The 27,010-nt window shown below is 33.9% G+C and overlaps 1 protein-coding gene across 2 annotated transcripts in view; it reads left to right on the top strand.

The window, feature by feature from the left end:
- SPAG16 (sperm associated antigen 16) overlaps positions 1–27,010 on the top strand; it is a 1,223,101-nt gene that overhangs the window by 762,329 nt on the left and 433,762 nt on the right. For both annotated transcript variants that reach the window (XM_071216139.1, XM_004483160.3), the window contains one exon: positions 8,977–9,103. In XM_071216139.1, the coding sequence (XP_071072240.1) occupies positions 8,977–9,103 (127 nt within the window). The remainder of the gene's footprint in view (positions 1–8,976; positions 9,104–27,010) is intronic.

Genomic DNA, 27,010 nt, shown 5'->3' with positions numbered 1-27,010 from the left:
ATTCTGGGGGTTATTGGTGCTTACGTGGATTTCTTGCTAATCTCCAGATCCATCTATTAATTTTATTTTGCCCTTAGAGAGTTTACACCTTCAGTCTTAGAGGGGTGCTGAAGGGAGATGATCTCTTTTCTGTAACTACTTCCTGCTGGCCATGGGTTGTAGTCCTTACCTAACAAGGTATAAAAACTTTGTTATTTTATTTTGACTGGAGGAAGATGGATCTGGCATTCTGTATGAAGCTGAATGAAGTTTTCATTTGGTTGATAAGATGTTCATTCTGAAAGAAACAAACTTAGTTAAAATTTTAGAATACCTATTTTTTAAAAGAGGACATTGGATTTCAGAGGTAGACAAGGTTAGGTGCCTATAAAGATGGCACTCTTTTTAAAAGTTGGCAGAAAACAGTATATACATATATATATATATTTATATATTTTTAAGTTATTTATTTTCAAAGAGAAATTGTAATAGATAACAGTAGTAGGCACTTAACTTTGTTTTAAAAATGCATTCCAGGTTGTTTAATGATTGGCACTCATGTGCTTCATCAGGTGCTTCCGGTAAACTGGCACATTTGGGCAGTTGGTTTCATTCAGGATTAGAGCACAAGTAGTAAATTCCCTTAGTTTTAGCTGTGAGAGTGATCAGAACTACAGAATAAAGTTTTTTACATTTTGGTTTTAATTGAATAATTCCTGGTAATTTTGACTGTTCAATAGGTGACCCATCACTAGCAAGCAAGCCTCATTTTGCTACACAGTAGAGTACAGTAGAGTAGTAGGGTGGCTGAGCCTGGCACCACTTAACTGGCTACCTGCAAGCCTCTGGTGGCCCCCTTGTTTTCAGCTAAGACTGCCACTTTATTTTATAGACATGTTTATTAACTATTTAGAAAATGAAGTTACCAGGAATTTAGCATATCTAATGTACTTTTGTACCTGATCTAGAATAGAAAGATAACATTATAATTATTAGACATATATTTAGAACACAATAAAAGTACAATGCTTAATATTAATTAATGTATTACTTAATGCATAACGATTCTGAGTTGCAGTTAATAGTTTTAAGTTTCAGGTTTGTAATACTTTACATGTTATCTCTCCACGGGAGCAGGCCATAATGCCAATTGTGTTTAAGTTTTACTTACAGTATCCTGGTAATCATGGCTTCACTTAGCATGCTCTTCACACAGTGAGCAAGTCGCGACATCATCTATCCTAGAGAGAAGCCAAGAAGGTAGGTTCCAGTATTTCACTGGCCTGGTGCATAGTGCTCTCTGGCACTATGAACAGTGCCAGACTGGAGGCAATATCCGCTGTACATTTGGCTGTACTGAGCCATCATTGACTGCTGCAGGAGCTTGAAACTGCAGTGTAGTTCCATCAACTTCAGGAGCACAACCAGAGTCGTGATGTAGCAAATATTTCTATTTGAGGGGTCAGTGACCAGCCTAGCCAATAACTCACATGGAGAGGCACCCTGTAATGTATTCAAACCTGGTTTGAATGCACAAGAGAGTTTGACAATGTTAACGTTTATCCTTTGATTTTATATATATTTTTAAATATTTTTAATGCAACACATTATATATCAAATGACCTTGTTTATTCTTTACACTTTTACCATGAAGATATTAGCAGATATTTTACCTTAGTAGTAGAAGAAAAAAATATTTTTCATTGTTAAAATGAAAATGGAAGATTCCTAATAGAATTAAGGTAACTTTTCATTACCATTTACTTAAATATGCACCTTGTGGTGACCTTCAGACAGGTTTTATTATCACGAAGTAATTCTTTGCTATCAGTACCAATCCAGGGTTTTAGTTAACAATGACCTCTAGAACTAGAACCGTTTAAATGCTTCAGTTTGGAAGATGTTGGGTTTTTTTTTTTAACAAACTTTTTACAATTGACCACAATTATACACTGGCAATTTTATTCCAGATTACAATTGGCAACCAATGGAATCTACCTCATGCATTTAAGAGAGAGTAGTTTTACACTTAATTCACTTAATTAATTTCATTAAATACTAGCTTACAGTTCCCATTATTCTAAAGATTCAACACATACCATGTTAACTTATTAACCTGGTATTTTATAAACCTAAGAGATAATACTTAAGTTAAACAAGTTAAAATTATTACTGATTAAACAAAGAATGCTGTTTTCTTTTTTTACAGGGGCTTAAAACCTTTTGTTTTGATAATTCTAAAATGGTGAATAATTTCAAAAGCACACTAACTTTTAGGTTGAATATAAAGCAATTACTTAACCTGTTTTAAATATAATTTAATAAAGATTTCATAGCTTTTTAACAGTTCTGTATTTAGATTTTATAGGACTTTTTATACCGTTTAGTTTAATTTGGGTTTTAGAAATATATATATTACTTATATAACTGCATATTTAACCTTAATAAATGGAGCAAATAGGCAGACATGAATAGTTTGATACAGAAAGACCATTTAGTTATTTAAAACCCCTTTTTCTTTGCTGGTTAATTCAAAATATAGTTCCCTCACTGACTTTCCTAGTCACATTGCTGTTTGTAGGGAACCTGGCAAGCATTTGGACTTCTGTTTAGACTGGAAAGTAACTGGGTAGCTTTTACTCGGTTTTTTTTCTTTGAGACAGACTGAACAATGGGGGGGTTGTTTAATAAGGCCTAGTACCCTAGGAAGAGTATTGCTTATTCTTGGAAAACCTGGCAACAGTTATTTTCTGCTTTCTGGTGTAAATGGCCAATCAGAATTAATTTATATTATTTTAAAGGTCAAGGAAAAAGACAGTTTTTCCTTTAAAAGGGTAAAGAGGAAATTAGAAGACCAAAGTATTTAGAATGGCATAAAAATGATATGCATAAACCCCTTTCCTTCTAATTTAACTATAAGTTTTTAAAGTTAATTATTAAGTTGAATTGCTAAGGGGTAGAACCATAAGCTACCATCACAGTAGTAGAAGACCAGGCGTAAAATTAGTTATAAAATAACTATAGGATAAATCCGAGTAATAACCACTACTATCACAATAAGCACTAGATAAACCTGAAGTAGCCACATACAGAGGCAAATCAATTCAATGCCACCATTACAATAATCAAAATCTACTCCACATTTACTCCATTGTAATAGCTTTAGTCATAAATTTATACACATACACACACACACACACATAAAGGTACTTATACAACAATTTTACTTCTTAGTTACAGTTCTTAGTATGTTTTACTTTAAGATGAATTGGATATCTTTATTAAGTTACAAGAACCTTATTAGTAACAACCCTATGAAGTTTTCCTGTTTGTTTTTTTTTCTGCAAACTTACTTACTGCTGACTGCTCTCAGCCAAACCATATAAAAGGGTTATCAAGTGATTAGAGGTTTATTGTTTTCAAGCAATAGCCTCTTTCGTTTAGACCAAGGTATTTTACCAGTTTACAGCTTTAAACATTTTAAAGCATTTCTACATAGACTTACAATGAGAGAGATTTCCTTTACCTTCCCCTTTCCAAGTGGATCAGTGATCAGTGATTTGATTAGGAATGTGGCTTATGAATAGAAGGCGTGGATTCACTGGAAAGGGGCAAGCCTTCCCCCTTCCCAGCTCTCTCCTTTTGTTATGCATCCTCCTAAAGGGAGGAGGGAGATAAGGTGATGGTAGCAAGTTCCAGGCTACTAAAATGGCTTGAAAGAACTTTCCAAATTTGGCACCTTTCCGGGGGACCCCTACTCTGGCAGGGCTATGATTTAAGTTATTGGCTCCATCTGCTACCCTGACTGGGCCAGTTCCAATAAACTTGGGTGCATGGCACGGGCACCAACACAGACAATCCCTGAGCTCCAGCAAATGGGGCAGACCCGGAGAGGCAAGACAGCAGAGCATGTGTACACACATTCAGACACCATGGCTTTGCTTATAAACTACAATCAATTCACTCCTTGCCAATGGTAAGAGAGGGTTCTGGCCTAACCAAATTCACCACTTTATATAATTACACAACTTAGCACCAGTATTTAGTAGATACAGAGAGAAGCATGAAACTTATCAATCTGACTTACAAGTTTTATATTTTCCTTGGTATGGCTGCCCTGCAGCCACTACAAACTTGAGAAAGAGAGAACACTTAACATTAACATCTAAATAGGATCTCCTGCTTATGCTTGCTATCTATAAAGTGAATTCATCTGTAATTCAGCACCAAAACAAAAGGACTCTGGCTCACTGTTCAATCTTACATTCAGATCAAATCAAACTTCACTACAAAGCCTATCCATTTGGCTGTAACCAAGATTTTCTAAATCCAGACCAATTTCTAAGACGTTAGGACTCGAACCTATAAACATCCTTTCCTATTATAATCAAGCCTTCACTACCTCAGTGGAGACAAGATCAGAATCAGATAACTAACATGCAGTTAGACAAACCCAAACACCAGGCTTTTCCCAATTTTTACTTTCTTCCTGACCTGGAGGAAACAGCTTCCCCCTGAATTTCTGGAGGTATTGGGGTCTCCTGGGAGGTGATCGGGCTCCTGTCCTACAAATTAAAGCTAGGTTTTTTCCCTGACATTATGCTCCCCGGGTAGTCTTACCTCTTCTGTGTTTGGAGTCTTTTTCATTCCCAGAATTTTTTTTCCAGACCTTCCATTGCCCTTGATTTTTGTTGGAAAGATTCCAGTGGAGCCCACATCTTTTCTGGATTAAATATAATCCAGGGGCACCCAGACTGGGGTTCACCTGAGTCCTCCTGGCTTCCTCGGGGATCCGGAATGGGTAGCAAAATGCTACCTTCTCTGACCTTCATTTGCAAATCCCAGACGAGCCCTCAAATGTTGTAGACATTGAGAGAGGTTCAATTATTTGCATATGAAATACCAGGACTCATAATAATTTTGGGAAGGAAAAAGGAATTTATTTACAGCCCACTGGACTCAGGAGCTTTCTGTCAAAACCTGAGCCCCAAATAGAGTTTTAGGTTCTTTTTATATAGGCGATATAAGGGTGGGGAGTCAAATGGTGCTTTTATGAAAGAAAATGACTTTTCTTTGTTAGTCAAGTGTTTGTTTGAGTACCAGATAGGTTTTGAATTAACATATCCCCCACATTCCAGGTAAGCTTAAATTAACATCTCATCTACATTCCATCTGGATGCAACTTTGAATACACATTCAGTCATACATCTTTTCTGAACATTCAAAACCTATAGGTCTTATATCACTCAACTGGATTTCTAGAAACTAGGCACACTTGGATACAGAATTAGATAATTTTGAATTCATGCAAGGTTATATTAAAAAACAAACAAACATATCAAAGAAAATAAAATCCTTAAAAGTCATTATCTTACAAAGGAAAACTACTCATTAAAAATGTCTTCTTAATGGATTAACGTATGTGTGGGAAAGACAATTTAAATGAAAATGTACCTGGGCTAGAATATTAGATAGCTTTGTTTTAGAGGGAGTTGAAGGTTAAGGGAAATACCCTTCATTCAGTTACCAGAATAATAAATTAAATAAAAATACAAGGAAAGAGGATAGAGGAGAAAATGGAAAATAGAGGAAAGTTAAGAAAGAGACATTGCTTGTGAACTTCTACAAAATGATAGGAAAATGTATGAAAGAGAAACAGAGAAAATTGCATAAGGCTTCAGTGTTTATGTTTTTGATGGAAATGTACAAATCATTTTCATCTTTTGTGGTGCTGTCATGCTCCATCACTTTAGTCCATTTTCACCTTGCACAGGAATTCTGAATGGGCCTTCCTTCTCTGGCAGCTAATTAATCTCTCACAAACCTGCTTTTGCAGCCTGTCTTCCTAGAAAGCCCCAGGCCTTAAGCCAGTCACTCCTGAGCAGATCTCTTCCCTCCCTGAGTAGTTCCTTCTTCCCTTAAGGCATGTGATGACTAGGATTTTCCTTTTCATTTGGGAAAATGTGTGAACTATTATACATCATCATGGAACTGCTTCATCCGTCCTATCACCATAACCGAAACTCCAAAATCATAGAATTGGATTTTAATAACAACAGACAAAGCCTGAACATTTTTTGAATGTGTACAACATTTTATTAATAGTTTATATAATATATATTTAAGGACACATATCACTAGATTATTCGTTTTCTGTGGTGTATTTGTTTGATTACCTTTGTGATGAAACAAATATATTCATGTTTATAATGCTGGTGCATTTACCTAAAAACGTACTACTAATTTTGTAAATAGAAGACTTTTTAATTTAATGGAAAGTTCTGTACATAAAATTTTTAAAAGTGGGAGCATAATTCTTTACAGATTGAAATTCCTCAATTTAAATACATAAATATTAAACTCCTATTCAGGTTTATTTCTAGTTAATACAGCTTTATTAAAAGTTAGCACTAATGACCTAATATTTAATTGTGTCACATGTAGAACTCTGTCAATCACAGCAAATGGAAAGTTAGAAATATTCTTCATACTTTAATATTTTCCTGATGCTTTTTATAGGTGATCTTTGTTAGATGTCAGGTGAGACAATTGGGATGTGGAGACCAGTAATTGCAGGCAAGGATTTATTGAGAAAATCCAACAGGAAGGGGACTGAAGATAGAAACTTCAGCCCACTTTTGGCAGAGACAGTCATGAATTTATACATTACATCTATGGGTAGGAACATGCTTAGTTAGTGGGAGTGGGTTTGACCTGGGTGAGACCCAAGGGCCTATAGGGATGGTTAGGGGGTGGTGGGTTAAGGGCAGTGAATTCTAGGGGTGCAGGAGTGGTTGGCGGGGTCATAGGGATGGCCTATTCCTGTCAATCTTTCCTTTTTTTACTGAATTATTATTGCTTTTATCTCCTTTCATTTGTTTTTCTCATTTAAATTCTTTGGGGATTTTTCTTTTTCTATTTCTTTATGTTTTCCTTTCTCTTTATTTCCTTTTTTTTTAAATTAAAAATAAGAGTACTTCCACTAGCTGTGTAATAAATGCCTTTGGAAAGCAAAAATGTATATGTTAGTGGCATACCTATTTTAAATATTAAATATCAGTATTATAAAAGCCCATGGATATATATATATTACTGGTGTAATTAAATATGATTATACCAAGGTCATGGGCTTTGTAGTATAAAATTTTGGAAAAGTTATTTTTCTGTACTTGTTTAATGATCATTAGCATAGAGGTTAAATGCCTACAAAATAGTAGTAACTTCGTACAAAAAGAAAATAATTGATCCTGTAAGTTTTAAGCTTCTTACTCAAAATAAAACTTAAATGTCTATAAGAAAATACAAGCATACCAGTAAACATTCAAATATATTAGTATATATATCATGGGTCAAAAAACTGTTTCTTAATGGCCCAGATATTAAGTATTTTAGGCTTATGGGCCAAACAGTCTCTTTTGCAACTCAACTCTGCCACTGTAGTAGGAATGGAGCCATAGATAATATGTAAACAAATTGGCATGTTCCAATAAAACTTGCAAAAATAAAGCTGTTAGTCTGTGGTTTGTTGACTGCTGGTATATGTTGATACATCAACTTTAATGATTAAAATATTATCAATCTCTCTCAAAAAGATTGACCTAAAGAGTCAAAGTGGCCCTAATTAATGAGTTTACTGATTGCCTTTCTTTGTTCCCAATATTAATTGATACAATACTTAGCCTTGATATGGAAAGGTTCAATCAAGGTGAGTGTTGCTGAGTAACTAGCATACATATTCATATACACGTAAATTTTAATATTTCCTGATTTTTCAAAAATGCCAAAATAGGAATATTTAAGTAAGAAGGAAATAACATTGCTCCTAACCATTCCTCAAAGCTATACTCAGGGCAACTTCTCCCTTTCCCTATTCTATTTGACCTTGAGCAAAGAATTTCAGAATGTTGGAAGGTGACTAGGTCCCTGCATTAAATTAAATAATCTCATTCACACAAAAAGGAAACCGACTGCCATGGAGATTAAACAACTTGCCTATGTTTACCCTACTTGTTCTTTTCAATGCTCACATTAGAACCTGTTCTACTGGCTCCCATTGCAGAGTGTTTCCTACTACATGATACCCTCATATAGAGCATGGCTCAAGAGAGTAAGTAAGCAGTTAATTGGAGATTAACTGGTGATCAAATAACGAATGCTACTGCTCTATGTATACCTGTTTCTCTAAGAAACAGTACTTTCATAAAATTCCAAACGTCAAAGCTGCAGTTGTTCTTCCTTCTCAGTAATTTCTAATAGTTTAGAACAATTCTTAAACTTTAGCGTGCATCAGAATCACCCAGAGAGCTTGTTAAAACACAAATTGTTGGGCCTCTCTCTGATTCAGTAGGCTTAGGATGAGGCATGGGAATTTGCATTTCTGACATACTCCCAAGTGGGACTGATACTGCTGGTTTGGGGGGAAAACTTGGAGAATCCCTGGTTTTAGGTCTTTAGCACTAAAGGAAAATTATAATCACCAGGGGAGATTTTAATATATATGAATACCCAGGCTCCATCCCAGACCAATTGAAATAAAATCTTGTGATTTGGGCCTTGATATCTCAGATACCAAGTGTCTCAGATAATTCTAATTTACAGCCAAACTTGAGAAAAAAATAGAGGAAAAGTGATTTTAAAAAAGTTTATTTGACCTTAGAGATCAGTGCAATATTTTTTAGTTAGCTTATTCCTTTATGAAATGATGACAATTTTTAAACAGACATTTCAGGTAAGGATAAATATGGAGAGTATAAAGATGGCTTTAAAATTGACTCAATGAATTGAAGGTAATTTAAATTTAGTCAATTTTATGCTACTAATTCTATAACGAACTTAATATATAAGATGGTCGAAGAATTTTCCTTTCTAAAATTTCATTGGAAATTTTTTTTGCCATTTATAAAACTACTTTAGGCATCAGATACTTAAATTATTTTACTATCATGGTGTAGAAAGGTGATAACTCTTAAAACTTTAAATTAATCTCTTTCTATACAGTGAAAGATGCCGATGTACTTTGTATGGACATACAGATTCTGTGAATAGCATTGAGTTTTTTCCTTTCTCCAACACCCTTCTCACTGGTTCTGCAGATAAGTCTCTGTCTATATGGGATGCAAGAACGGTAAGCAAATCACCAACCTTTTTTAAATCAGGTTTTGAACTTTCTAGTCACTCTTTTTTTTTTTAATGACTCTTAAATTCTTGGGTAATACATATAAAGTGATTGTGAAAGTATATTAAAAGAAGAAATGTGTTAAGTTCCTGTATAGAAGATCCTGACTATGTCCTCTTATGTACACTGCCTCCTAAATGTGAGGACTATAAAAATAAGAAAAATTATTACTACACTGAATGTCAATTGAGCAATTATTTATTGAGGCAGAAACTCTTTTGGTACAAGGAGTAACAAAGGGAAGCTTTGGTGACTTTCCATAAGGACCTTGTAGTTTGTAAATAAAGGAGAAATGGCATTATTTTAATGCAATGAAGTATGTGTTTCAATGTAAGGATAGACAAGATACAGAAAAAAACAAGGAGAAGTCCTCATCTGTCTGAACGAGTATGAATGGCTTCTCAAAGAAGGATTTAGTTGAGCCAAGATTTGGAGGGTAATTAGGATATAACAGGTAGTCTGCAGAAGAGAAAAATCAGGAAATAACAGTACACCCACAAATCCATAGGGATGTGAGGCTGCAATGGCACTATTCTGAGAATAATATGTACAAATGAAGTTTGAGGAACAAGGAAAGAATGACAGCAAGGCTGTAGTGAAAGACAAGGACAAGATCATTAAGTATCTTGAAGTTTTATATTGTCTCATAGGGAATCTATTTGTGATGTTTTTAGCTGTAGAAGAAAAAAAATATCCATAGTTTGTGGTTCATGGGTCATAAAAAATTTCAACTTGTAATTTCTCCCAATTATCTTTCAATATACAACACATGGAATATGTTGATGGATATATAGATGGTGTGAACAGAGACATGAGTTCAGTATGTAAGGCACTATCTAGTCTTCTGAGGCAAATTTATTTAGGATGAATGGAGAACAGAAAGTCCATAGCTCCATGTATTATCAGAAATACTAATGGCAGAGTTATAAAGGTCACCATTACCAGCTTCACATGTTACAGGGAGTTAGACTCTACAGGAAGCAGAGGTCAAGAAGGTACTGTGAGAAAAGTGTATCATATATGAATTAAGAATAAAAACAAAATGATTTATTTTTGGGTACAAAGGTCCTCCAATCCTCTCCTTGCTTAATATATCTTAGACACTGATGCAATATAGTCCACTCCTACTATTGAAGTGTCTGGGATAATAAGCTCTTTAGTGCATTTAGCCCTAAAAATTTAGATGTAAAGGATATTTAAAAGCAATTGGGAAAGTAAATCCCACACAGAAAATATTAATTTAGCAATGACCTAAATTTTATGTTCATTTGATATTGACTATAATTGTTTTATTTTTTTCTCTTTCTCTCTCAAAGTAAAATAACTGTCTGTTTTCAAAACGGGTATCTCTTATTTACTTTCTCTTATTTGAAAAACTGAAGCACAAATGCTTGGAAGTAAAACTCCTCTTACTAAGAAAAGTTTCATCTCATATATTTGCTTTAAATACATGGAGTATTTTCTTCATGGTGGGTTTTGCATCAGATGATTTCTCTCTCTTCTCAACTCAATACATGTACTGCTTTCATGATCCCTATTTGGGTACTGTTTTTATTTCCTATAGTATAAAAAAAAATCAAAGAAATTTTGTACCAATCAGGCTCCTGGAGAAACAGTGACAACTGAGAATATATAAATATATGTGTATGTGTATATATATACACATAATGTAATTTTTATAAATATATAGCATGTTATAAATTGTTTATATAATTTGTTTTAAGGAATTGGACCCTGCTGTTGAGGGGGCTAACAAGTTTGAATTTATATGACAGCATATGGGAATTCTGATGAGGATGATGGTGAACTCTTAATTCTGAATTCCTTAGACTGGAAACTCAGGAAAAAGTAGAGGATGTAGTCTTGAGGCAGAGTTCTTTCTGATCCTTGGAACCTTCAGTTCTTGTTGATAATACTCCAACTGTTTAGATAAGGCCCAACCACAGTATAAAGGGTCATCTTGGTAACAACTAGGTCAGTGTTTGACCAAGCACCTGGAAACCACTCCACTCTGGTACCAAAAACTGCCTTAGTTTGCTAGAGCTGCTGTAATAAAGTACCACAGGCTTAAATAACAGAAAATTTTTGTCTCATGTTTCTGGAGGTTAGAAGACCAAAAGCAAGGTATCAGGAGGGCCATGCTTCTTCCTAAAAGGAAAAATCCATTCCAGGCTTCTCCCCTAGCTTCTGATCATTGGCTGGCAACCCATGGCATTCCTTAGATTCTGAGGGCATAACTCAGTCTTTGTCTCTGTCCAAATTTCCTCTCCCATAAGGATACCAGTTATATTGGATTAGGGCCCACCCTAATCTAGTGTGGTCTCATCTTAATTGATAACATCTTCAAAGTTCCTATTTCCAAACAATGTCATAGTCACAGGACCAGAGGTTAGGTCTTTTGGGGGGACACAATTAAATCCATCACAAATATTTAAAGTGATAGCCATATATGATAGACAATTAACATTCAAAGCAAAGAGAAATTCATTTATTTGGGCTGTTAATAATTAGATAATAAAATTTGTTACTTAAAATGCTGGCTAAAATTGTATTAAACAGGACTGTTTCTCTAAAGTTGCATTAGACTGTTATGATAAATTTGTTTCAGAGTTCCTCTGCTTGTTTTTTTACCCCCCCCCCCCCCGCCCCCACCCCCGCCCATGACTTTTTGCATGCTGTCTGCTCTCTGTGTCCATTTCACGGCATGTTCTTCTGTGTCTGTATTTATTTATTTTCCCCTCCCCCCTTGTGGCTTGCTTGCTGTCTGCTCTCTGTGTTCATTCGCTGCTGGCTCTTTCTGTGTTCTTGTTTGTCTCCCTTCTTTAGTTGCATCACCTTTTTTGCTGAGTCAGCTCTCCGCAGAGCTTGTTTGCTCTGCAATGTTTGCAGGCGAGCCTGCCTTCACATGGAGGCCCCGGGACCCCAACCAAGGGCTGCTCATACGGTAGACAGGAGCTCATCTGGTTGTTTTTAAAAATCCTCTGCTCCTTTTTGAAAACATCATAACACAAACGAAACCAAGAAACTTTGACTCACTCAGATTTTTTAAAAATCCTATTATATAATTAGTTTTGTTAAAGATACATGTTATTTATATAATTTGAAATTTTTAGTTGTTTTAATCCCAGTATTTCATGAAGTGTTTAATGTATGTGTGTGTGTATTTATTAATTAATTAATTTATTTATGGTAGTTCAATCTTATGAGATGTTGAAATTCATGACCAAGATAACTATAGCTTTTCATCTGAAATTGTAAGAAATGTATAACCTATTGATATGGGACATAACTTGATTTATAACATCAAGTCAATACATGGTAGAGTGGTATGCTCCTCCTTTTAATATTTAAATAATGTCATTTCCTTGATAAATGATAAACTGTCAGTTTATATTGAAGGTCTGGACCTAAAATGAGATGAACGATTTCCTGTTCCCATTAGTAAAGTAAGAAAAGTTCACTCTGTCACTTCAATGTGATCAATTATGGAGACCCTCTGAAATATTTTTTGATGAAATATGAAAATGACCAGTGGATTATATTCTTATAAATTAGTTTTAAACTTCATTTTCCATTTCTCAGACATATACTAGTCTTAAATCATTAACCTAATATAACAGCTTATTATCAAAGATAATGAATGTGGAGACCTGTAAGTCAGTCTCTAAGTCAACTGGACAGATCAGCTCTGAGTTTTGTGGGGGGTGAGAAGAAGGATTTATAATTACCAAGCAGAAGCTATAAAATAGCTTGTGGTTTGTAAACTCATGAAATTGCTCTGTTTTACAAGGCTACATGCAGAGTAGTTTTCTTCTAAGTTATGAAACAGTAATAATTCTTTTATTTAAATTGAAAAATATGATTGTATGATACTGTCAGAAAATGAAAGATAATATTGTAAATGTAATGAAAAATGATAATGTCATCCCAAAAAGCAACATGAAAAATCCCAATATACATTAATGATTTGGAAGCCTATTTAAAATTTGCAATGAGATCGTTAGTCATTCACAAGTCCAATGGAAAAATATATTAAGGCTTTAGTATTTTCTTTACAAAGAATGTGCCCACTGCACAGTCAAACTGAGTGGGATGAGCAATACATCTGTGGGTCATGTCAAGAGCTGTGCTGGCAACCATCAGAGTTGCTGACATTTAGTCTCTGGCTATGAATCAGACATGGTGAGTTCATGGCCTGTACTGCCTTTTGTGGCCATGTCTTGCTCCCTAGACTAACTTCAGGCACTTGTCCAGCATACACCGTCCTCATGACTTAGCTTTAGTCAAGAAATCCATCAACCGGTCACTATGTGTTCCTGTAAAGCACAGAAACTTGGAGATAATAAAAAATGTTAACTTACCAGATCCTGTTTGGAACTCCATGGTTCAGCCAGCTCCCTGCTGGGCCCCTTGGTTTTCCCAGATGGGATCTGGTGAACTCTGAAAGGAGTTCAATATTATTCAGGGGTCAGTATGTGAAAATAAAGGCAAAGTTTGTACCCTCTGTCTTCAGGTTTTATTCCTCAGCAATAATAAATTTAGTAACATTTATGGAAGCTCTATGTGCCAGGCAACATAATGGATTCTGAAGAGGTGACTCTGACAGTCACTGTCTTCAATGATCAGCCTATTGAGGATCAGCCATTAGGAAAAATTATCTTAAAATAATGTAGAAATTGCAATGTACTCAATATGGCTATAGCTTTGACTTTTTGAGCCAAAGATCAAAATCCCAAGAACTGGCTCTATGGCTTGCTTTTATTAAACACCTACTATGTGCCACCAAATGTTATCACTCTACCTACAGCAACATTTATATAAACTTTACTGGATAAGATAGATGACCTTATTATCTCTATGTCAGAACTGAGACAGTAGAGGCTTAGAGAGGTAAAGTAAGCTACCCAAGACCAGTAAACTGGTCAGTGGCAGAGTTGGGAAGCTGGCTGAACCTCCACCCTAGGTCTGCCTTCATCATGCCCTTTGGCCATTCTTATGTCTCCTGTAATAACTTGTTCATCAGGTATCTACCATGGTAGTTACTAGGTATTTTTTTAATTGTGTAACATTTCAAACATGACTGTTGTGTTGATATTTTATATGTGATAACATATACACATGCCTGAAATAAAAAATATGGCAGGGAGATGCATTTAGCAATATTTTAAATTCTCTTTTTTTTCTCATACTATTTTATGACTGTAATTTTCTGTTGCTTCTGACTGAAAATAACAATAATGTTAAAATGGCATTTTAGTGGGAAAAGATAATTCAATACACATACATTTTTATACTTGATTTGATACTGTACTATAGTTATTCACAGATTGGATCTATGCTTGAATTCAGTGGCAATCAGAGCCGACAAATGATTACTCAGAAAGAAACACAACTTATATAAGGAAAAAGTGCGTCATGGTCTGTTTTTACCAATCTGGACATTGGATTGTCAAAATCATCAACCAATTATGCAAAGGTGCTTCTATTAGACTTTTTCCTAGTCATTTTTCTCATCCTGAAGTCAATCAGTTGGTCTTGTAAATCAGTCAGAACTTTTTGAATATTTCCAAACAAAGTAGAAAATTATGTTTCTACATTTTTCAAAGAGTTAGATACAAGGGTTTTTAAAGGTGCCTACACTCATATTTGGCAGGGGAAACACTTTCAAACATCTGTTATCAAATTTCTCTATGGCTCAAGTTTCTTTTGAAAATGATTCTTTTTCTGTTCACTGTCCTGTATTATTCTTTTTAAAATATCTGCTTATAGCACATGATTGGCAAATGGTTTTCATCATGTGAAAGGTCAGCAAATTAGTAATACTTATGTTTTGGGAGAGAAAAGCATGACTCATATTTAAGGTATTAAGTTCGGCTTTTCTTTTAAATGCTTTGCTAACAACTAACAGTGAAATTCTGTGAGGTACAAAAGAATTTCTTGGTCATATCCTGATTCATTACAAAAGTTATGAAGGTGCTACTCATCAAAGGACTTAAAATTTTCCAAAGTGCTTTAACTGCAATAATACATCACAGTACACAAGGTAAGGAGATCTCACTGGATTGATGCTTTTGGTATACCATCTTGTACCCCATTTTGTATATCAGTTTGCCCCACTTTTGAGACCTCGGATCAAAGACCTTTCCATTGCTCAAATCCTGTACAAAGACATACTGTGCCCTCAATGAATAAATGTCAGCTCTCATTATTATTAAATACACTATGCCCTAACAATGTGAAATTAGCCAATTTATGCAATGTTCTTTCTTTTGTAAAAGCTTCCCCCTTGTGATATCTTCTAATATACCTTTTCCTTCCTCAACTGACTAATTTGTATCTACCCTTAAAGGTTTATTTCACCTTTCCTAAAGAGCTCTCCATGTGTTAGGAATTAGGTGTCCCACAAAGCAACCACAGAAAACTTTTGTACCTCATAAAATTTTGCCAATTATTGGTTTGTACCGTATTTTAAAAAGATGTTGAACTTAAAGAAAGTGAGGCATTTTTTGCCCCCAAAAGAAATTTATGTAGTGACTAATGTCTCCAGTAATGCTTGAAAAAATACACAAAAAATTTAAAAAAAGAAATGTACTTAACTGTGTCCCATAATATGCTGGTATTACATCCTATACTTTCTTGTATTTACATCAGCAAATGCAACAGAGCAGGAAGATGCAGTCATTTTATCTGGATTAAAACCCAAATCCTGCTGCTTATTAGCTGTGTGACCTTGGTTAAATTATCTAACATCTTTGTGACTCATGTTCCTCTTTCCTAAAAATAGGTAGTAATAGTACCTATCACATAAGAGTGTGATGAGGATTAAATGATTAATCTTATGAAAAGCTTAGAAATGTACTTTAAACATGTATGAACATGATATATTTTAGATATTATTATAGCAATTATCATACCATATTATAATTACCCTGAGCTTTCTTCACTTTCACAATGGTTGGCATAATAGGGCCACATTAGATGAGGAAGGAAGGAAAGAAGGAAGGGAAGGAAAGGAAAGACTGGGGGAGAAGAAGGGAAGGGAGATTAATTGGTTTTCTGATTTTCTCTAACTCAAAACCTTGTATCATATCTTCAATCACAGTCTAATTTCTCTTCCTTTTTTTATATTTAGATTGATGTACGAAGTATAGCACAAAATTAGTGCTTAATAAATATTTAAGAAATACATAAATTATACAATATTTTACAGATTACAACCAAACTCTATCCTCTTCCTTCTTTTCCAGTAATTAAATGGTCCAGTCCTACTGTTACAGAAATTCAATGACATGGACCTCTTCAGACTTCTCAAGTTATTTTCCAGTCAACCCCTAATGCTGCCCCTGAAATAATTTAATTTTCCTTTCCTCAAATATCTTTATTTTAGTATGACTTCCTTTTCATACAAATGAGTGTACTCCTCTTCCCTTCATTTTTCTCTGTGTTCATGTAGCTTCCTGTACATTATCACCATTTTCAACCCACCTCTGTTTTCATATCAACTCTCACACATGTTTTAAAATATAGAAGAAATTGTATTCTAAAAGAGAATTACACTTATTATGATAGGCATTATATCTTTTATTACATTATGCTAATAAAAATAAACATGTTGATTTTCAGAAGCATGATCAACTTGCTTATCCTTCACAACTTTCTCTAAAAGATTATCATTTGGAATCCTATTAATTGCTTCTCAAGGCATTCATTTTTTGAAAATTACTTATTGCATGTATTTTCTGAAATGGAAAAGATTTTCTGAACTTATATTAGCATCATTAAATGCTCCATTGGGTTTGGGTAGATAAATATTATTTTATGTTATTATAGACATAAATTAGATGTTTTGTTTTTTATGTAGCAAAGTATTTTATCTGAATAATCCACTGTTTTCTAAAAATTCAAAATAAGTTTCTTAAATGCACAATAAAACCATTGTATATTAAAGACACTGATTTAATATGCTATAATATTTTTTAAATTGTTATTTAACTCTGGGATAAAAGGCTACATTTCTTTATGAGTAGCACACACTTCACATAAAACCTTAAAACCAGCTTTCAGATTCTACCATACATATCATCAATGCCATCATTCTTTTCCTCTTACACTTTACAGTTAATATAAATGGCATTATAGTGACTAGCAGTGGGCAGACTAGATTTTTGTATCTAAGTGTCAAGCTTTGAAAACATAGCATGATTCAGTAAAGGAAACAATGATTAATAACCACTTTATATATCTTTGATGGTTAGGCTAGTGTGTCAACTCAGTCAGGTAATGGTGCCCAGTTCTTTTGGTCAAGCACTGGGGTAATTGTAATACATGGGCATTTCATGGACTTTAATCATCAGTGAGTTGATTGCATAGATGTCTGGTTACATGGACAATCACCTGGGGAGACTGCTGTCAGCAATGAGTGATATCTCATCCAAACATTTGAAGGCTTTAAAGGGAGAAGTGATTTCAGCATTCAGAGAGAATTCCCATCTCTACTTCAGACAGACAGCGTCACCTGGGAAACTCATCAAGAACTTCATCAGAGCCTCTGGTTTGCAGCCTGCCCTACAGAATTTGGACTTGTGCATGATCGTGAGACAATTTTATAAAATCGCTTACTATTCACAGATATCTCCTCTTGATTCTTTTCCCTAGAGAATCTTAACTAATGCAGTATCGAACTTAAACATGCAGATAGTTTGATGATCAGTTCCGTAAGAGTTAGAAATAATCCCTTTATACTTCATGCAGTTCATTTAAATTTTAATTCAATAAAGGTGTAAAGGTTTGCTAGGTGCTAGAGTGTATAAGAATGAGTAAAACTTAGTCAATTTTTTAGATTAACATGTTTATTTTCCACAACACTCCTTTTTTTTTTAATAGTTAAGTGATCCCTTTGCGCTGTTTGTTATGTTGAATTTTATGGATTAGATTCTATTCTAGGATCGGAGGGAACAAGCCACAACAAAATTATTAGGTACTAAATGCTCATCCTTTGAATAAAAGTAACATGAGCTAAATCTTCTCAAAAACTTTATCCCATATACTTGCCTAACTCGTTTTTTATTTCATTGACAAAATAAGTTAGTTTTATCAGTTTGAGAATATTTATATTATTAGAGAAGTTATCATCTGGGGGATATGATATTTAGATACAGCCGAACCATGTACTATAGTAGAACTAGGCCTCCAGTTCTTTCTTTAATAATACCTATAATGAAAATAGCTTGTATTTATTCTGTCAAATAATTTAGGCACATGAATATACTTATCACAACAACATTGCAGGTTACTGGTTATTTTCAGAAAATCTATATAAGAAGAAACTCAAGATTGGAAATGTTTAATAACTTTTGAAAAAGCCTAAAATTATAAGTGGTGGTCCTGAGATTGCAACCCTGATCCTTTCAACATCAAAGTCTATGTCTTCTTAATTGCTACATGCTGTCTCCAGTTTGGCATGACATTAAAGACTACCAGAATTTCCAAAAGCATTGGTAAGCATCTGTCTAAGGCACTGAGTTTGATACTGTTTCAAACAAAATTTAAAGCTTCCCAGTCTAATTCAACTTCATCATCTTGCTGCTTTACCGTCCTTTATGTTCTTAAGGAATAGTAAATAAGATTAGTGCATTGCAAAATATAATTATTATGTTCAATATCCTTGTAGGAATCACATAGTAAATTCCAAAATTAAGCAGAAATGTTTATTCATCCTTTTGAATAATAGAAATTACTTTTTAGTCATTTTATTCAGATTGTCAATAAAATTATATGGATAGATTATTGGAGTAGAGTTAAACCAAAAGGAGAGGGGTAAATATTACCTTTTCAGATGGGATAGAACCTAGGTGTGGTCTCTTGGCAAAACTAACTTTGAGGCCTATTTAAATTGAATAATGACCAGGATTATTATGCAAGAATATGGAGGGCATCTTAATCAGAGAATGTGTTTGGTCGAAAGGAAACCTCGGTGATTGCTTCCAGCCTCTTCTACCTTGAGTATAGTATAGAGAAAATTTGGTCCTTGAAGCCAGATTAATGGAGTTTGAATCCAGAATCTGTCACTTACTGTCTGTGTGTGTTAAGGCATGATCTTCAATACCTGTAAAGTTCAGTACTTCTTTTTAAACAGGAACAGTAATTAAATCTCACTGTTTATAATGAGACTATGTATTTAGAAGTCAAAAAGTGTCAGTTATCTTCACCTTTATTGATAGCTGAGAATGCCAGTTGCTAGTCTTCCCATGATTTATAGTTTTTGTCTCTTTGTTTTAAGAGTAAAATTATGCCTAATGAAATTGAACAATTCCATTGCAGATTGCTTAATCCTGTGTTTGGTCTGTTGCTATAATTTTTAAGAACTCAGTTACTCTAATTCATTACATCACCTTGTAATACCAGTCTATATAGCATTTATTTGACCTATCTTGCTAGTGGCCCCCTTATTTCAGCTGAAAATATTTGTTATTTAGGAATAATATTGTCACTTGTCACTTATTTTTTATAATTCAATCCATTAAAGCATCAATAACAATGACTTGTCTATAATTAAGGGCAGCTTTAATTTTGAATTTAATGTAGAATTTCATGTTAATTATAATTTTTAGGTACTACTATTGATAAAACCAAAAGTTAAAGGCAGCAGTTTTGGCAAGTGTTTGGCATCCTACTGGTTTTGATCAGTGTATGGTAAAATTTCACATCTTGTTATATAGAATCACAGCATTAGAAAATTATTAACAGTTAAAGTTCATTTCTAGTGGTTAATCATGAACACTGCCTGTAATCATAATTCTTTCGACCACACATTACATTCAAGACTTTCACTATATTAAGAAAATACTGAAAAAGAAGACAGTCTCCCTTGTGTACCTTCCTTTCCTTACCATGTGCACAGATTACCTGGACTCTTAGTAAACTAAAGTAGAACTAAGCATATCAGTTAATGGAAGTTACGTGTTTTATATTAAAATACAAACACTCTCAAATTTTATCATAGAACAAAATGAAATTATAAACTTCCTTAAGAGCTATATTGAAATAACTATTTTTTTGTTTATTTGACTACCCAGCATCCAAGAAATATTCTCCTTTGAGGGCAACCAACAATATGGAAATCTTGGTGGGAGGCAGGGCTAACGAAGTCTGTTGTTTCTGTGTGACTTATCGGACGGAGGCTAGCAAACAAAATAGCATACCTAGGACTTTGAATTTGTGGTTGTGATATTGTTGAGAGTCCTCATTTACCAACAACATTGAACTGACCAAACAGTTTCTATCAGAAATTTGACAATGTTTATTGCTATTTAGTTTCTTTTGGTTCCTGCACTTTTTCCAGACCTTCCAAACTTTTCCGTTTTGGGGTGAAAACTAACCAGAGTATGCTTATGTTGCTTACATTCTTGAACCCTGATTGATACATTCATCAAAACCCAAATGGTACCAAATGATTAAAAGATGGTCCATGAGATACTGATTGAACACAATATGAAAGCATAAATCAACAGTAAAAATGAACCACAATCCACAATATTTATAAAGATATATGAACAAAAGAAAATCCCTTAATACCTAAATACATGTGTGTGCATATATTTTTATCCTTAACCACGCTTGGGTCAAAGAAGTAATAACTGCTATAAAACAATAAAGAGTCCACGTCATGATAAAATTTACGAGCCATATTCAAAAAAGTACTTGGAGGAAAAGTCAGTTTTAAATGCTTTTATTGTTGCTCAAGAAAGACTTATAAATAAATTAAAAATTACTTCACAGAGTTAGGAATAATACAATGGAATTAACTAAAAACATGATAAATAGAAAATAAAAGTTAAAGAATAATTTAATGAACTGGGGAGGAAATAAAGTAGGATTTATTAATCCATAAATAGTTTCTTCAAAAAAAATAATTAAAAAGTCAAACTTAGATCTTCTTTACTTCACGATTAGTTATCATTTTCTTATACTTTCTACCATTAAATGAAATAGAAATCATACATTTATAAATGGAAAAAGAGATTAAAAATAATTTTTCTAAGTAATGTATTCAGAAAATTCTAGAAAACCAATAACTCAGAGTTTTAAACTAATCAAAATGTCATGGAGGTAGCTAAATAAAATCAAGTGGAAAGATTAGTAGCTTTTCTTTCTGCTGGCAAAACAAAAACAAAAGTCGAAAATGCAAATTCACAACATTAACAAAAATAAGAAATATAAACGAGAATTTTGTATACTATATAAGAATAAAACTATGTAATAGTAAGATATGTAAATAAATATTGGTATACATATAAAAACATGCCAATTTCTTTAATGGAAAGAGATAAATATACTCCTTAATTTCTTTGTTAATTAATATGAAGGTTTAATGATATCCAAGAATGATCCAAACATTGCTTCTTCATGGTTGTTTTAGAAATTGACAAAGTGATTCTAACTTTTATATCTGGAAGAACAACTGGTAAAACTGAAAAAAAAAAGATTGATAAGAAACACTAGACTACTAGTTATTAAATTATAATTTCAAATTACTACCAAAAAAAAAACATTGTGGAACTGAAGAAAGAATTTAAATCCCAATCAATGAAATAGAATAGACAGTCATGAAACAGATCATAATCATGTAGTATATAACATAATCACTTTATTTCAAAAGGAAATTCTCCTTGATGCTTCCTGAAGAATCATTTTAATTCTCCTTTTTTTTCCTCTCTCTCTTCAGCCTATTCCCCATTTTGATCCGTGTTTCTGTCTTTCTAAATCCTCTCTGATTCCTGCACATCTTTGGATATCTTATAAAAGTCTCATCTGCTTTTAGGCATCTTTATACTATAATTCTTTTTTTTAACCTTTATTATTCTTTATTATGCAAGTAAAATGTTGTACAATATAGAAGAAGTGGATTTTTCAAGCATAATAAAAAAACCACAACATGCTAAAGTTAATCAATGAAAATGTTAATGTAATCTTTTAGATTTTCATATCTTAGATACTGTTTATATAAAATATCCCTATATTCATAATGGTAGAATTGAGTTATACCTAATATTTTATAAGCAAATCTTCCTTCACTCAATAATGTATTCCTGAATATATTTACATTTATATATTATTATATATATGGTCTCATTATTATTGTTAATATATACATTATAATTAATTTTATAGATACATCTCTGTTTGGACAATCTCTTACTGAAGGATATTTAGATGTTTCAAAAAATTTGATACTGTAACAATACTGCAGAAAACATCCTTGCACACATCTTTTCATAACTTTCAAATAATTTCATTGAGATACATTTACATGTGTTGTAATCTACAGTTTTATAATGCATTTAAATCATATTGACAAAGCTCTCATAAAATGTTGACCATACCTATTTATGGATTGCCTCTGGCAATCTCTAAGTATACCTGTTATCCCAAACTCTTGCCACTCTTTCCAATGTTGGCAATTTGATAGGTTAAACTTGTCGTCTTGTCATTGTTTTAATACATATTTATGTAATGATTAGGATGGTTTAAATGTGTTATATATTCATTGAGCATAAGTCTGTTGTGCATACTACCATTGACAGTAATTTCTATGTAATCTTTGCCATTTTAAATTATTATTTGATATAAGTATTTTGGACAATTTTTTAAAAATTAGTTTGGCTATGTGGTTTCTTTGTTTTAAAAATCTCAACTAGTTGAATTGGTTTGGGTTAAGTTTCAGTTATTTCTTTTTTGTCTGTCTTGGAAAACTAATGTTTTTTGGAATTTATTGTGGTTCACTTAATGGTGCAATATATGATTGAGTGTGGTCTCTTGTTAAACTAATTATACTAAATATTGTAAAATTGTCCTCTGGTTTCCCTGCTTGCTACCCACCTGTATTGTAGATTTATGTCTTCTGCCTGGTTGTTAGATGATGGTGTGAGGGGGGAAGGATGTGGGGAAACAGGCATACCATCACACATAAACTACTCTAGTTCAATTTCAAATTGCACTGAACCAGTCTTGTCTTCCCCGTATTTTCTATTGTTACACTTTGGAATATGCAGAATCTAATGGGTTGTGAGGATGCGAGGAGCATAGCTTATATATTTTTGGGACTTAGAGTTGTCCTGGGTGATGCTGTAGGGACAGTTACCTGACATTGTATGTCCTCCCATGGCCCACTGGGTGGAATGTGGTAGAGTGTGGACTATGATGTGGACCATTGACCATGAGGTACAGCAGTGCTCTGAGATGTATTCACCAAAAGCAATGAATGTCTCATGATGATGGAGGAGATTGTTGTTATGCGGGGAGGAGTGGGGTGAGGCATATATGGGGACCTCATATTTTTTTAATGTAATATTTAAAAAATCAATAAAGATAAAAAAAAAAATACTAAGTAGGCAGAGGCTGTTTTGTAGGTGTTGCATTGCTTGTGAGATTTGACCCACACTGCTACCAATGGTTTTGTTTATAGAGGCCATACAACTAGGGGTCAGTGGGAATGTGGTAGAACATGTAGGAAATATATTATCTGTTTTCAAAATAACTCATGACTTCTTATAGCAAGTCTATAACATGAACTAAATACTGATAGGATCTTAGTGCAGCAAAATTAGGAATTAGCCTGTCTGTTAGTAATTCTTAGTATGTTTGGATGTGTTAGGATTTTTTTATGGAGCTACATGGATCCTGGCACTGTTACTAATTCAAATCATGTATCTCAACCCAAGATTTCAATTTTAGTGTGTATTTGATAAAATTAAAAGATGGCTAGATAGATTTAATTAACTTTTAAATGAGAGTTCAAATTGAAATCACTTGATCTGGCATCCTGAATAATTTTACTATGTTATATGTAAAAAAGAATTTTTGAAAATATGTATTTTTTACCAGCATCCAAATCTCTAAGACTGCATATAATACACTCAGTTAACACAGAAGTATCAAATACTTACTATGCAGCAGACACTGTTCGAAGTTCAGAGGATACAAAAATTAAAACATATACACAGACAAAAATCCCTGTCCTTCAGGAGTTTTTTAGTAGAAGGAAGCAAATAAACAAAATAAGAGAAATAATAGATAATTCATGTTATCTGAAAACCATAAGAAATGAAGTCTTAGGTGGGGAAGTGGGTGTTAAAATTTTTTATTAAGATACAATTTAAATGAAAGTCTGCATAAGGTTTTGGAGGGAGCTATGCAGATATCTGGGGGAAGAGAGTTCCAGACAGAAAAAGGGCAAGTACAAAGCCTTGGTGTGGGGGAGTGCCTGGTGTGTGTTTAAGAAATATGCAAGAAGGGCAGTGTGGCTGGAGAGGAATAAGTGAGGGGAAGGGCAACTGGAAAATATATAATTAGGCCTGAGATGTGTTAGTAGGTAGGAAGAGTGAGGCAAATTCCAGTCATGTGGGTCATTTTGATGACTTTGGCTTTTACTCAGAGTGATACTCATCAGAGAAGCACTGGAGGAATTGGAGGGGTTTGAGCAAAACAAAATGAACTTCACCTGAATTACTTTTTATAAGGTTAAAGTGCAGAAAGAGAGAAAAACAATGGTGGAAGCAGAGGAATCTTTTGGGGCTATTGTCATCTATCTCCAAAGATAATAGCAGCTTGTACCAGAATGATAGCAGAAAAGAAGATGTGGTTAATTTTTTTTTTATTTTTTAATTTGAAAAGAAAATTATATGAGGAAGGAAGATGAACTTGGGCTTAGAAAATGTGGAATTGTCCCACAAACAAGTCTCAGTCAAACTTAACTCTATGCTCTTCTCGATTTATGCAGCCTTCAAAGAGGAAAGAGATTCTTCAGTCAATTCCAAAAGGGAAAACAAAAGGAAAACATGCATATTATTTATAATTATTTATTTACAATATTTATAATATAATATACATTTATTTATTAATTTGACATTATATATTGACCTTGAAAATAATTGTTGTCAATTTGTATATTTGTCTCTATGTATTATAATGAAATGGTGCTTTTCCAGTGCCATAGTTATGAATTTGACATCTGAAATCTATACTAAAAATGTAAAAAAGATTTCTATCAATGATGTAGCTTTCAGGTGAATTTGATTCTGTGTTCAGAATCTCTTTGTTCAGAGATGATGTACTAAACACTGGGTCAGGCTCCAAAACAAACCTAAGAGGCAACTTTGACAGATGCTATTTGATGCCTTGCCCGGTAATCCCTCATTTCACCTGAAGCTATGGTGGACAGTTCCCAGAGCCATTATCAATGTTCCGCACCAAATGGCAACACATCCCTCTGGTTCCCTGCCTGAGGGCCTTCTCTGATGCCACAGCTTGCTAGATTCAGGTACAGGGCTGGCTGTGAGGAGATAGTGCCCCTGGGGACAGATGGAAATCAGTAGATAAGTATCTCAGTTTCCCAGTCCTTCAGTGAGACAATTTTGAAGCATGTTTTATGATTCCTCACAAGGTCTTCAGTGGACCTGAATCCCAGTTGCTCATGTGCCCATATGTACTTTTATTAGCTTTCTTTCTTCCTTGTTTCACTTTTCCTACTCCATTGCATTTGATTCCTGGGCTCACCTTCCAAATAAGTAACCTGTAAAATGTTTGTCTCAGTATGCTTTGGGGGCCATCCACACCAAGTCAACCTTTGATTAAGTTGTTCACATGTAGTTGACAAAATAAAAGGTCCAGAAATGTTCCTTGGGAGTTGAGCCAAGGTAACTAGGGACCTCTTGGCCTTACTCTACCTCTTCTTTCCCGTTATGGACCTCACTTTGTCCACAGTTATAGAAACAAAGGGTTTTAAAGAGCTGGTAGAGCTCTTTGTTTCCTTTCCAAGTGTGCTGTTAACATTAACATATATCTTACAAATGGTGAATCAGTCCTATTTCCATAATTAATCCTTTCTGTCAATACTACAAAGGAACACAGCCACAAAATGTGGAATAGTAATAGGAAGTTGAAAATTAATGGGCATACTGAGGAGATATAATGATTGGCTTATCAGTAACAGAGAAGCAGGAATATAGCTGCTTGGAAGCTAGGCCAATTTAGAGAAAAAAGAGAGACCTTGCCAGAGAAATATGTGTTTCTGCCCTCTAGAGTATAGCTTGGGAAAATTTAATGTGCTGTAATAATCCAAAAGTCACAACTGGATTCACAGTTTGAATTCTAGGGAAATATGTTGAAAGCCCTTGGCAAAGGTCAGGTCCAAAAATTATAGGAAAATGGAAAATTTAGAAAAGATAAAATAAAATGCTGATTCTATATTAATTTTCAAAGTAGATGTACTTTTGGAAGTATAACAAGGGTTTCTGGTTTGCAACAGTTGAAACATAAGGACAAGTGATGAGCAAATATTCAGTGATTCTTTTCTTTCCTTCTGCTAGCAGAATCTAAGCCTCGGGAACACAAGTGGCCATGATGCAGAAAACCTATTTTCTGTTATTCAAAGAATCAGAAAGGCACTATTTGTTTTGAGCTCTGAGAAACTGCTAACAGATAATACATGTCCTATGCCATGAAAAATTTTTCAGATAAATCAAGCAGCAGGGAAAGATAGGAAGTTGGATTCTACAGTCAGAAGCCCTGTGTGATTATAGGGTAAGTGAAATGTTTTCTGATTAAAGCCGAGTGAGCCAAATTATGGTACAGTTACACAATGATTCATAAACCTGTAAAACAGGTGAAATTTCAATAAAAGCACAATCACATATTTTCCCTCAAGAGTGTTTGCAACATAGATTAATATCACAAAGCAAACATTTTCAGAGTGTCAGTACTGTGCTGGATGGGTAGGTGTGGGCAAGGAGGGGAAGTGAGCAAGCATAAATAAATGCAGTCTTTCCTTATGCACGATAATTTAGTAGGGGAAAAAGC

Source organism: Dasypus novemcinctus, chromosome 7, assembly GCF_030445035.2.
Source record: "Dasypus novemcinctus isolate mDasNov1 chromosome 7, mDasNov1.1.hap2, whole genome shotgun sequence".
NCBI classification, from domain to species: domain Eukaryota; kingdom Metazoa; phylum Chordata; class Mammalia; order Cingulata; family Dasypodidae; genus Dasypus; species Dasypus novemcinctus.
Note: the sequence above shows the minus strand (reverse complement) of the source record. Positions and strands in the feature narration are given on the sequence as shown.